Below are 12,093 nucleotides of genomic sequence, written 5' to 3' on the forward strand. Positions count from 1 at the left end.
CTGTCTCATTTAGTGTCCAACGACTTTGAACTGGAAATGGAGCAGACCCTCCAGACACACACACAATATTTCAAAGACCCCAGTGAAGGAAGGCTGTACGTTAATTAATTCTTCATCTTCATGATGTAAACCAAGCCTGGATATGTTACCTCTGACGAGCAGAGTTGCTGTGGATTTTGATTTGCCAATTGAGAACTGAATGCTGCCTGTCATATCAGTGGTGGTTTTCAGTATGGTCAGCTGGAGGATGGTGCCTTCTTGCTGCATAATCAAGTTTCTGCCAGCCTGTAAGACTTCCCCACGTAGATACCACTTGGGAGGTTTCACAGAAGGAATGGATATCTCGCATTCAAATTTGGCTTCTTCAGGCTCAGTCACATCCTCATCACACAGCTCCTTTACTAGATTAATGGATTGCTCTTTAAGAAGGATGGAACAAGAGAAAGCAGAGATTTAGAAGGAATGTAAAATACCCTTACATTATCACCCTACTTACTCACGTCAGCATTACTGCAAAAGAACACTACACCTATCAGCACAAAATGCCTTAAAACGTCATTAAAAATAATAGAAAGAAAGGAATGTTGTTAAGAAGTCAGACAATAAGACTGACAACCTGAAGAGAGCCCAGATCTTCTGATTCCCAGTCCAACATCCAAATCAAACCATGACCTTCCCATACCGCTATCAAAATCCTCGCATTACGAAATGGAATACAGGTTCAATGAAACACGGACGTTGATAATTATTTTGGATAAATACAGCAACTTAGCTCTGAACAACAAGTTTTCTCCTAGTAAAGGTCTCTGTAGGTCCAATGTAATAACTCTACTTAGGAGAAATTCATTTTCCAGGATTTTCTTGCCCTTATAATTGTAACAGTGGCAAAGGTGGGGACTGAACTCTTGAGTAGTGTGCTAACTCAAATGTCTCCCTTTTCTTTATCACACTTAACATCATATATATACCTAGCATTGTATATATTAAAAAAAAAACAAACCCTGTGCTCTTTTCAAACATACAGAGAAAATGAAGAAAAAGTCAAGCTATGTTTTTATCCCTCAACGTTCAAACACAAATCTGAAGTCTAGAGGTAGAAAATCCACCACCTAAGAAAATAATCTGTTTTACTTAGCAAAAGTAAATTCCAAAAGAGAAGCTGCATATTTTGTGGGCAGAAAGGTAGGTAGGTAGGAGTTTTAATTTCTGTGAAAGGTTCTGGTGGTGTTTAACCTCCTTGACATTAAAGCAAAAGTTGTTGGCTGGTTTATAACATAAGATAATTTAAGCAAAATCGTCATCAGAAGCATAAGTACCTTTCACTGTAAGATGGGCACTTTTTCTGCTACAGATTTCATTTCTGCTGCATCCTTGACTTGGACACGTGTATAAGTCAGCGAGTAGGTCTTTCCTGAAGCAGAGAACCACAGAGTCACTAAGGCTGGAAAAGACCACTAAGGTCATCTAGTCCAACCTCCAACTCATCCCTACCAAACTGTGCTCTTGAGAGCAAACCCACAACTACACTTGGCTTCCTTGAGCAAAGAGCTCTGAGGCACATGGCCAGGCTGAGCATCATCCATCTGGTTTCACAGCATCACTGCCTGTTCTCTCATGTCAATGAAACCACCCATTCCCCCACATCCACATCCCCACCAAAGCGGAATCTAAACATGGCTTCTACAAGGACTGACCGAATGCGGCCACCGTCACCATTAAAGTACCTGAGACAGAAGGATCACACTCACTGTCAGACAAAACCTCTTTGGAGAGGTGAACTGACTGCCCTGGTCACCCCCACTTTGGAAAGAACTGCACTCATTTCCTACCTGCTCCTGGCAGTGTGGGATGGTGGGATAGCATCACACTTCCCACACTAAGCTTCCCACCTGTCACTTGTTCCACCCTAACCTCAGTCCCAAAACAAAAGGGGAACTCCCTTCTGAACAATCTTCACTTCATTTCAGATGTCTTATATGCTTGATCTCCAACCCACCCCCCACTCAGGAGAAAAATCCCCCTCTTACACCCTACCATCTTGCCGCATTCTGATGTTGTCATCAGCCTTCAGCTTGTCCTCTTTGTACCACTGGCTCTGAACCTCATCGAGTGAAATCTCACAGACAAAAGATGCACTCCCATATTCATTCACTTCCACATCTTCCAGTGCTTTAACAATCTTGATATCTCCAGCTGTGAAGCACTAGAGATATATTTGTCAGGGTATTTCCAGAACTGAGTGCAGCATCTTTTCCTTACACATATTTGCATAGAAAATAAGTAGGATTTTGTTTTATTCTAAACCATCATCCATTCCTGAGTCTTTTCTGTCTTCAACACAGTCAATGCATTATTGCCCTTGAACTTAAAGACAGACTTACTAGCTACAACGGAGCTCCCTGCAAACAGTCTTCATGGAAACCAGAATCTAATTTATTCTAAAACCTTCCAAGCAAAATTAAGGGTAGAAAAACAATAGAACTGACTGAATCTTTAAGGTCATTTAGTTCCAATCCCCCTGCTATAGGCAGGGACACCTCCCTCCAGACCAACTCTTCTCCTCAGGGTCAAGGCTTCTCTCAAATCATTCTCCTCTAAGCCTGTGCCTGTGCTTGGGATTGCCCTGACCCAGGTGCAGGGCCTTGTACTTGGCCACACTCAAGTTCATGAGGCTGCCAAGGGCCCACCTCTCCAGCCTGTCCAGGTCCCTCTGGGTAGCATCCCTTCCCTCTAGCACATCAACAGCACCGCTCAGCTTGGTGTCATCTGCAAACTTGCTGAGGCTGCATTTGATTCCACTGGCCATGTTGCCTACAAAAATGTTAAAGAACACTGGTCCCAACACCACCCTCCACCTGGACACTCAGCTACTCACTGCAACTCTCTGAGTGTGACCATCCAGACAGTTCCCTATCCTGCAACTGGTCCATCCATCAAAACCATTTTTCTCCACTTTGGTGACCAGGATGTCATGCAGGACGGGATCAAATGCTCTGCACAAGTCCAAGTAGATTATGTCAGTTGCTCTCCCATTATCCACTGATGCTGTTACTCCATCATGAAAGGCCACCAAGTTTGTCAGGCATGGCTTGAATTTGAGGAAGCCATATTGGTTACCACCAATCACCTCATCTTTATTTTCCAAACTATGCCAAGGAGAACTAGACAGAACTCTACAATGTCGTGTCACTACAAACCTGTCTGAACCATTGGCTTCTCTGCATGCTCATCACTAGTCTCTCCTTAGCTTGTGTGCCCACAATGTATGGGGAATGTCAGCCACAAATCTTACCTAGGGGACATCTTTGCTTCAAAATCCCTTGAACATCACACAATCCCTTTTAACTCTCCAGGTCTGCACTTATTTATGTCAGAATCAGAACTTATTTCTGTTCTACTATTTCCCTTTCCTTCTGAAGGGCCTGGATACAACTTGGATTAACCTCAGGAGCAGAGTTCCTGCATAAAACAGCCAGGACTGAAACAGCAAACCAACCTGGTTGCAGACTGAGAGAGAAAATGAGAGTTCACCACTTGTGAATAATGAGACTTCTCTTATTTCCCTGGGAAGTAATGCTCACTTTTTTACTTTGACGGAGCTCCTTCCCATCCTAGAAGGGAAAATATCAAAGTCAGATCTCCATTAGTCCTTCCATCTCTGCACTGAGCAAATGCAGCCTTCAGATCAATGCTTAATTCACCCACTCCCCTAGAATTAATGGAACTGTGCTTACTGGAACATATGCTGAAGCTTAAGCACAGTGCAGTGTTTTCAACATGTAGGAATGGCTATAGAACATGCAGAAATTCTGGCTGACCTATGACAGCTTAAAGCACTGCGGAGGACTGTTAACAAGCCCGTTTGGACATCACCTTGAATAAATGACGTTATCCTCAAGTAAGGGAAGGAACAGCTGAGCACTGGGGAGGTACACAAAGTGCCAGAGCAAATTCTCACACTGTCAGGTGCAAAGAAAACTGAGATTTCACCCAAAAACCCAGTTCACAACAAGGCTACAAAATCCTGGCTGAGAATTTCTGTGTTAGAGTTGAAGCTCAAGACTGTACTCCAACCAACAATATTTTGTGCAGCAAGACCTCAGGAGTTCACAAGAAACCCAAAACAAACTTCCATTTCAACTTGATAAATGAACTCAGGACATAATAACAAAGAGTGCTGATCTGGGCAAGTAAAAGAGCATAAAGAGAAGAGGGCAGTGCAAAAGCTATCAAGCAAAAGCTCAGACTCGCATCCCTTGGAAGTGAAATTAAAGCCTCTCATTCATTTCCAGAGAAGTCAGAAAGGAAAATACCATTACATGCCATACCTTGAACCACTTGACGTCCACGTTGAGCCTGGACAGCTGACACTCACCTCTTTCAGCACCTGCTACTGGTTTATAAACACAGGTTTTGGCTCTGAGGGAAAAAAAGAAAAAGTATTGACTGAGGGACTGAAATGAGACCATCTTGCAGCTTTGTATGCACAGGTTGGAACAGGTTTAGGTTACCACTTGTGCCCAAACTAATAGCCTTCACTAGAGAATATCAGCTATTCTGTTGAAACAAAGTGTCAAATCTAGGCAAGAAAGAACCTAGGAACTGAAGGAACCAAGAGGGTCCTTGAACACCAGTCCCATGTTTGCAAGTCACTATGCAAACATATTGAACCCAAAAGAACATCTGACCTGCAGGCAACCAAAACCTGAGTTCCTTTTACTTAAGACCCACTGTGAAACATCAAAACACATAAACATGTGATAGTTACCCCTGGGCAGCCTGTGCCAGTTAATTCTGGGGGCAGACCTGCCATTATGAAATATTATGCTAACATGACAAAGAGAGAGAAGAAAAGCAAAATTAAGACTAGCTGACAAGCCTTGGCAGGAAGTTCTTTTCTCCATAAATTTAGTCCCATTATTCAATTCTGTTTGGAGCTGTCTCCATGCCTCTCTGGAGTTTGGTCTTTGAGAAGAAGCAATTAAGTAAGCTCTCCAGTGTCAAAGTGCATACACTACTCTAGGGATTTGTTTTTTCTCCATGGATCAACAAGTGTGACAAGCAAGGAGAATATGATGAAGAGCCTCATGCATACTCAGTGTAAAAAAGAAAAAGGCAATTGTTGCTGGGAAGAAGGTTCATTTGCATTTGTGTCATCTGCAGAGGGTACTACAGAAATGGAAAGTCTTCCACTGGAGCATACAAAGGGCTCTCATTTATTGCAATCAAGGCCAAGCGTGTGGATCTCAGAGATCAGACCTACACCCTGAAGCAAAACAGACTTTCCCTGCGTGGGAAAGTTCAGTTTCTCTCTACATCTGTGTAAGAAAAAGCCCACCATGGAATGACAGCTAAGTAAACATCCCTGTGACTCTTCACAGGTCTCTTCTACGTTTGGGATCACTGCTACAAAAAGAGCTGTTGACATCATCTCTCATGGCCACCCTGACAGAAGAGCAGGAAGGCTGGGATGTTCTTTTTCCTATCTTTCCCTTGACTTCCTCTATATCTTAGGGACGAATCACAGGACAGAACACAGAAATCAAATGGCTCTACAAAGCAGATTGGCCAGTTCAAGTCAAAACAGCCACTGAAAACACCCCAGATGCTGTCTGACAACAGCTGGACTGTCGGGGAGTCAGGTGAATGCAGTCTGCTGGCCCTGGGCTGGAAGAGGACAGCCCAGACTGTCACATACCTTTCACTGAAAGCTGATAGAGCATTTTATCCCCCTCACAGATGCACTGACAACTTCCAGCATCATCCATGGAGACGCTGTGAATTTTCAGGGTGTGTTTTTTCCCCACAATTTGCAGTTCCTATTTTTCACTGGCCTTGAGCTCCTTCCCATCCTTCATCCACTCCACAGTAGCGCCTGTGTCTGAAAGCTCAGCCTGCAGTTTGGCTTCCTCACGCAGCCGAGCGCAGATCTTTTCTACATCTTTGCTCTTATTGGTAAATCTCACTGCAGCACCTGTCAGGAGCAAAGGCCTCGTTATTTCAATTGATATCAGGCTAACATGGTCAATATTTACTGCAAGATCTCTGAAAAAGTATCACCTTCTGTTCCTGCACTCATCATTGTGTCAGTGCTGAGCAATTCAAGATATTTCATTTGGTCTTCTTGCTGGATTTACTAAGTAAAAATCAACCAAACATCTCCTTCTACTGATTAATAATGCTCTAAACATGCTTCTGCAGAGGTTTCCACCCAATGACAAACAGCTCCTCCCATCATGAATGTTTATTTGTTCTATTTTGTCATGCAAAGCTGATTGATAGAGATATTATTGGAATGATTGCTCCCCTACTTCTAAACTATTCCAGTGCAATCAGAAAGGCTGTCTGAACCTGGAGCTGAAAGTACTGCTCTATGGTGATGCAGTGGTAAACCTGGTGACTGAAGGCACTGGCCAATAGCTGTGAACTGCAGACATTCATCAGCTGGCATGAAGCAATCTGGTTCAGATACCAAGCAGCTGGGTAGACTGGCTTACCCTACACTCAGTGCTATCATGTTTAGGTCATTACCAGGACTCACGTCAGTCCATGTGATGCAGTTTCAGGTATTTGGTACAGTCAGTGAATGCCTGCAGCCCCAGTTCTAATCATCAGATCACAGCAACTATGCCTTGACTGTAAGAGGAAAGGAGAAGGATCAAAGCAAATACCTCTCACTCTCATCTTGCTGCTGACATCAACATTTTTGGTAACAAATTTCACTTCTGCTCCATCATCGTTCTTGGTGATGTTCTTTATGATTAGGCTGTGAGTAGTTTGGGTTCTCTTGATGATGCAGGTCTCGCTTTCCTGTAAGACTTTACCATTGAGGTACCAAGTGCCGCAACACGTTGTTGTAAGGTCAATAGTAAACATGGCATCCCCTCCAGGTACAGCTTCACCAGTTGTTAGGGGGGATTTCACAGCCAGGACTGGTTCTGAGGAACAACAACATGGATGTCTTAATGCTCTTGAGATGCAAGTCTGGTATCTCATCTAAAGATGGAAGATTAAATCATAGGTACATTTCTACTTCTCCCTTTGCATGAGTGCTGGAAGAAGCACTTCTATGCTTCAGATCTGTTACAGAAAGTTCTGCCTCTTGCACATGTGAGATATCAAGAGATAAGGATTTTCATGTCTCTGTCACAGAAACAGAACTTGTATCACTTTAGTGGTAGCTGGAAGTTGATAGGAGATAGGAGAACTAGGAATAAGGGAAAGCCTTTGGTGTGTTAATGCACTACTATCCTTAAAGTCAAAGGAAACATCTTTAGGGAACCAACACAGCTGCTCAGCACACACTGACCCATTTCCATTGGGGTTTTTGTGCTTACCAAGGTGCACGCTCCCTGGGAATTCCAGAGACGGGCTCTGTCCATGCGCATTGACTGCAGACACTCGGAACTGATCATCAGCCTCTTCAGACAGATTGCTCACCGTGAACTCTGGGACAGGGACATGAGACTCGTGGCACCTCACCCAGGTGAAGCCAGTTAGTTTATTGGGTTCCACAATGTAGCCATCGATTGGAATGGGGCGTTGCATCTTTGGAGGGGACCATGCCAGCGTCACTGAGGTTTCTGTTTTATTTTTCACCACGGGGTCAGCTGGGGGCTGGGTGGGAGGTTTTCGGGGAGCTGAACAGAAATAAATACAGAAATATTAGCATAAGGTCATGTAGGCTGGAAAAGACCTTCAAGATCAGCAGACTCAACTTTCAGCATGACCTACTGAGTCCCACCATTAACTACTGTGGTACCTGAGGACATACATGAAGCTTATTCCTGCAGGTATTTGCACAGTGAATATATTCACCCTCTGGTAGCTTTGGAACATTTTAGAGGTTAAAATCCCATCAGACTTTTTCACTGTGTGCAGCCACTGATACAGGCAGGAGGCTGGGAATTACCTGATGGGCTCTGGTTACAGACTACTGACACAGTAAAGGATTGATTTCATTTCATTTTGGCCATCAGAAAGTTTGGTGTCTGGTTTAAGTCACCCAATTATAATTTAAAACTCCAAGTATAATCCTATGGAGAGCAGCGCATTCAGGAGAACTCATCTCATCTTCATAAACCTGAATGAAATCACAGAATCATAGGATCACGGGAGGGCTTGTGTTTGAAGAAACCTTCAAGATCATCCAGTTCTAAACACCCTGCCATGGGCTTGCTGCCCACTAACCAGCTCAGGCTGCCCATCACCCATCCAGCCTCGCCTTCAACACCAAGGACAGGCATCCACAGCTTCTCTGGGCAGCCTGAAATGGAAGCAATGAGCCACATGTTGAAGATACTCAAACATTCATGACTGTAGAGAGAGCCAAATACTCCATACATATTGCCTGACTGGTAAATGGTATTAAAATGCCAACAACAGACTCATCCAGCTCACTGAAAATGGTGTGAACATGGCGAAAAACACCTTCCTAAGATCCAACCTAAACCTCCCCTGTCTCAGTTTAAAACCATTCCCCCTTCTCCTATCACTATCCACCCTCATACACAGCCATTCCCCCTCCTGTTTATATGCTCCCTTGAAGTACTGAAAGGCCACAATGAGGTCTCCCCGCAGCCTTCTCTTCTCCAGGCTAAACAAGCCCAGATCCCTCCACCTTTCCTCATAGGAGAGCTGCTCCAGCCCTCTGATCATCACAGTGGCCCTCCTCTGGACCCACCCCAACAGCTCCACATCCTTCCCAGGCCTGGACACATTGCTGCAAATATGGCCTCACAAGAGCTGAGCAGGAGGGGACAATCACCTCCCTCTCCTGCTGGCCACCCCTTTTTCAGTGCAGCCCAGAACACGCATGGATCTATCTTTTTCATACGGATATTCCCATAGATGTACATATATATACCACACCTACACACCCACAATCTGCTACAACTCCATAGAATTATCAAGGTTGGAAAAGACCTAATAAGATCATCCAGTCCAACCATCACCAATACTTCCCAGTTAAATCATAGCCCTCAACACAACATCCAAACTTTTCTTGAACTTCCCAGGGTCGGTGACTCTACATGAGAGAAAAGGGCACACAGATAAGGGATTCTGCATTTGCTATTAGCAGGGGTGGGATGAGACCGAGCACTGCCCCAGCTCCTGGGATAACGCAGAAGGGCTGAGACCTTCCAGCTGTTTCCACCCAGGGTCACACAGCAAAGCCGACCCTGCAGGAGTCTGCATCATTCTTTGCATGGCATTGCTAAGAGGAAGATCCCCCCCCTACCCTTGGCTCTACACTCCAGCTGCTGTCTGCCATCTGTAAAGCCACCACAGCTCTCCTACTGGAGTTCCCATCTGCACAGTGACAGCTTGGTTTCTTCTTACTGTCAAAGCAGCCACAGCCTCAGTGCTTCTCAAATCTCCCCTTTTCAGCTGATTTCCTCTTTCTAGTGGCTGGGCAATTCCTCCCTCTCACAGTCATCCCTCTGCCCCACTCTGTGCCCACAGACCCACAGAGGGCACACAGAGCCAGCCCTGTCCCAGCAGCTGCTGCTTCACATCTGACAGTCTCAGGAGCTGAGATCCAGGCCGAGACAGCACTGCCCAGACATGGTTTGTAGGACGTTTGTGAGAGGAAATAGGGAGGTTTGTGATTAAACCTGCCCCCTAAGGAGGAAGGCAATGCTGCCTGCAGCCCCAGCAGGCATTACAAAACATTCCCTAGAGTCCCCATAAACTCCCTTTACAGCCCCTGCACAGCTCTATAGAACAGTCTTACAGAACTACCTCTAGTAGAAGCAATCTCCACACAGAGATCCTTTCCCAGTGGCACTCAGCCCTTCAGTGGGGTCTAAGAGAGCTGCAGCCAGACTCAAACACAACTGCTCACACAGCTCAGCTGCCTTCACCTGTGCTCCAGACGCTGACACATTGCAGCCCCACATCCCCCTCTGCCCCCCCACAGCCCCACACCCCCCTGTCCTCCCCGCACTCCCCATCAGCCCATCCCACCTCAGTGCTGCCTCTGTCTCTTCTCTCCTCTCCCCGTCCCAGCGCCGGCCTCCCCCGGCCTCCCATTGGGCAGCGGCAGCTCCGCCGGCTCCGATTGGCTGAGCCGCAGTGCGCGGGAGTGGCCGTTGACAGTCTGTAAGACTGTTCTATAGAGCTGTGCAGGGGCTGTAAAGGGAGTTGAGGGGGAATCTAGGGGGCATATGGGGCTGTGGTGGGCCATAGGAGGACTAGGGGCTCTAGGGGGCTCTGAGGGTGTGTAGGGGTTGTGGGGAGCTATTGGAGGATATGGGCAGGTCTGGGGCTTGAAGGGGTGGTGTATAGACAGATAGAGGGTTGTGGGGGCCTTAGGGTGATATGGAGCTACTGGGGGCTGTCGGGGGCAAATATGGGGAGAATATGGAGTTGTAGCAGATTTGGGGGTGTAGGTGTGGTATATATATATCTATATATATAGATCTGTCATTGTCTTCATTCGAAGAAATCTGAAAATTAGGAGTCCCAGCTGATAGTAAAGACTACCCAGAGGGATGGGATGACCATATGGACTGTAATGAGGATGCATTAGAATGTGTGATAAACACTGTAAAGCAGTGTTGCTCCGGGAAATGGCCCAATACGACACAGAAGCAGCTTTAAATGTCTTCCAGTCACAAGCTGTTCATATCTAATGTCTGTTTTACCCAATGTTTTCCAGTTCCAGAAGCAGAGGATGCCTTTATCAACAAGCAGAAGGTGCAGAAGGAGGTGAAGGCTGCACCAACAGAAAATGCCACGCTGAGCTGCGAAGTGGCCCAGGAGAAGACGGAGGTGAAGTGGTACAAGGAGGGGAAACTGATCACCTGGAGCAAGATGTTCAAGGTGGAGTCAGAGGGCAAACAGCGTCGGCTGGTGGTGAGCCAGGTGGAGAAGAAAGATGCAGGGGAGTACAGCTGCGAGGCTGCTGGCCAGAAACTCACCTTCAAGATTCATGTCACAGGTAAGACAGGTGTTGTATGAAATACAGCAGAGAACAGTCAAGTAAAATCTAGTTTCTATTATACAGTGATCCAGTTGCAGTAGTCTGTGCTGAGGATTTTTCCCTATACTTGATTGCCTGGCTTTGTAGAAAGTATTTGGTTTTAGTATGGCACAACGACCTGTTTCAGTCTGTCTGTAGAATAATAATTACTGATATATGTACAATGGAAGCAATATTCAAGATATTATTCAAATCTCTCCAGTGCCTGAGATCCCAAACTGTAATTCCTGTTCACCGAAACATTTGACTAAGCTAAGTATGTGCAGTGAGGCTGGAGTGCATGTTGTACGTGCAGCCTTTCATGGCAGGAGAAGCAGGAACTTCTCCTAGTAGTACACTGCCTTTTTACTATGCCTTTATGTTGGAGGCTGCATCTGGATAGGTGAGTCTGCTACTCCCAGTAAGAGACCTGGTAGAGCTGACTATTCCCAGAGCTCAAAGTAAAATAGATATCTGGAAATCACACACAAAGAACAAAGGACTGCGTTGGTGAGCATATTTCCTTTGTGCCTTTGACAGTCACAGTTGTGGCAATGGTAGAGGCCATGAGGAGTCTGTTCAGGAAGCCAGGAGTACTGTTCTGGGTCATGAAAAGGCAGCCAGTGGTTTGACTATCGCATGTTTATGTGTTTTGATGTTTCACAGTGGGTCTTAAGTAAAAGGAACTCAGGTTTTGGTTGCCTGAAGGTCAGATGTTCTTTTGGGTTCAATATGTTTGCATAGTGACTTGCAACCATGGGACTGGTGTTCAAGGACCCTCTTGGTTGCTTCAGTTCCTAGGTTCTTTCTTGCCTAGATTTGACACTTAGTTTCAACAGAAGAGCTGATATTCTCTAGTGAAGGCTATTAGTTTGGGCACAAGTGGTAACCTAAACCTGTTCCAACCGGTATAAAAAGACCTGCAAGATGCTCACATGTCAGTCCATCAGTCAATACTTTTTCTTTTCTTCCCTCAGAGCCAAAACCTGTGTTTATAAACCAGGAGCAGGTGCAGAAAGAGGTGAGTGCTGCCCTGACAGCAAGTGCCTCCCTCAGCTGTGAAGTAGCACAGGATCCAACCGAAGTAAAATGGTACAAGGATGGAAGACTGCTTGCCTCCTCCAGAA

At 45.6% G+C, this 12,093-nt stretch overlaps 1 protein-coding gene across 6 annotated transcripts; it reads right to left on the reverse strand.

Moving 5' to 3' along the window:
• Positions 1–150: 150 nt before the first annotated feature.
• On the reverse strand, positions 151–5,777 carry LOC146752586 (titin-like). 6 transcript variants are annotated; one of them, XR_014940564.1, is made up of 6 exons: positions 5,699–5,772; positions 4,329–4,419; positions 3,497–3,611; positions 2,035–2,203; positions 1,317–1,411; positions 170–419 (listed from the first exon to the last, which is right to left on the reverse strand). XR_014940564.1 is itself a non-coding variant. In XM_085531729.1 (4 exons), exons 1-3 carry the CDS (start codon positions 4,467–4,469, stop codon positions 1,320–1,322), a joined length of 402 nt encoding a protein of 133 aa, XP_085387855.1. In that variant the 5' UTR covers positions 4,470–4,585; the 3' UTR covers positions 172–419; positions 1,317–1,319. The 6 variants fall into 6 exon arrangements, 1 of the variants encoding a protein (XP_085387855.1); XR_014940562.1 differs by having other exon boundaries at positions 151–419; positions 2,035–3,611; positions 5,699–5,777; XR_014940565.1 differs by lacking the exon at positions 3,497–3,611 and having other exon boundaries at positions 174–419; positions 5,699–5,769.
• Positions 5,778–12,093: the final 6,316 nt, after the last annotated feature.

Source organism: Coturnix japonica, unplaced genomic scaffold (assembly GCF_054131305.1).
Source record: "Coturnix japonica strain WE unplaced genomic scaffold, WE-NBRP24 Scf044, whole genome shotgun sequence".
Taxonomy (NCBI): domain Eukaryota; kingdom Metazoa; phylum Chordata; class Aves; order Galliformes; family Phasianidae; genus Coturnix; species Coturnix japonica.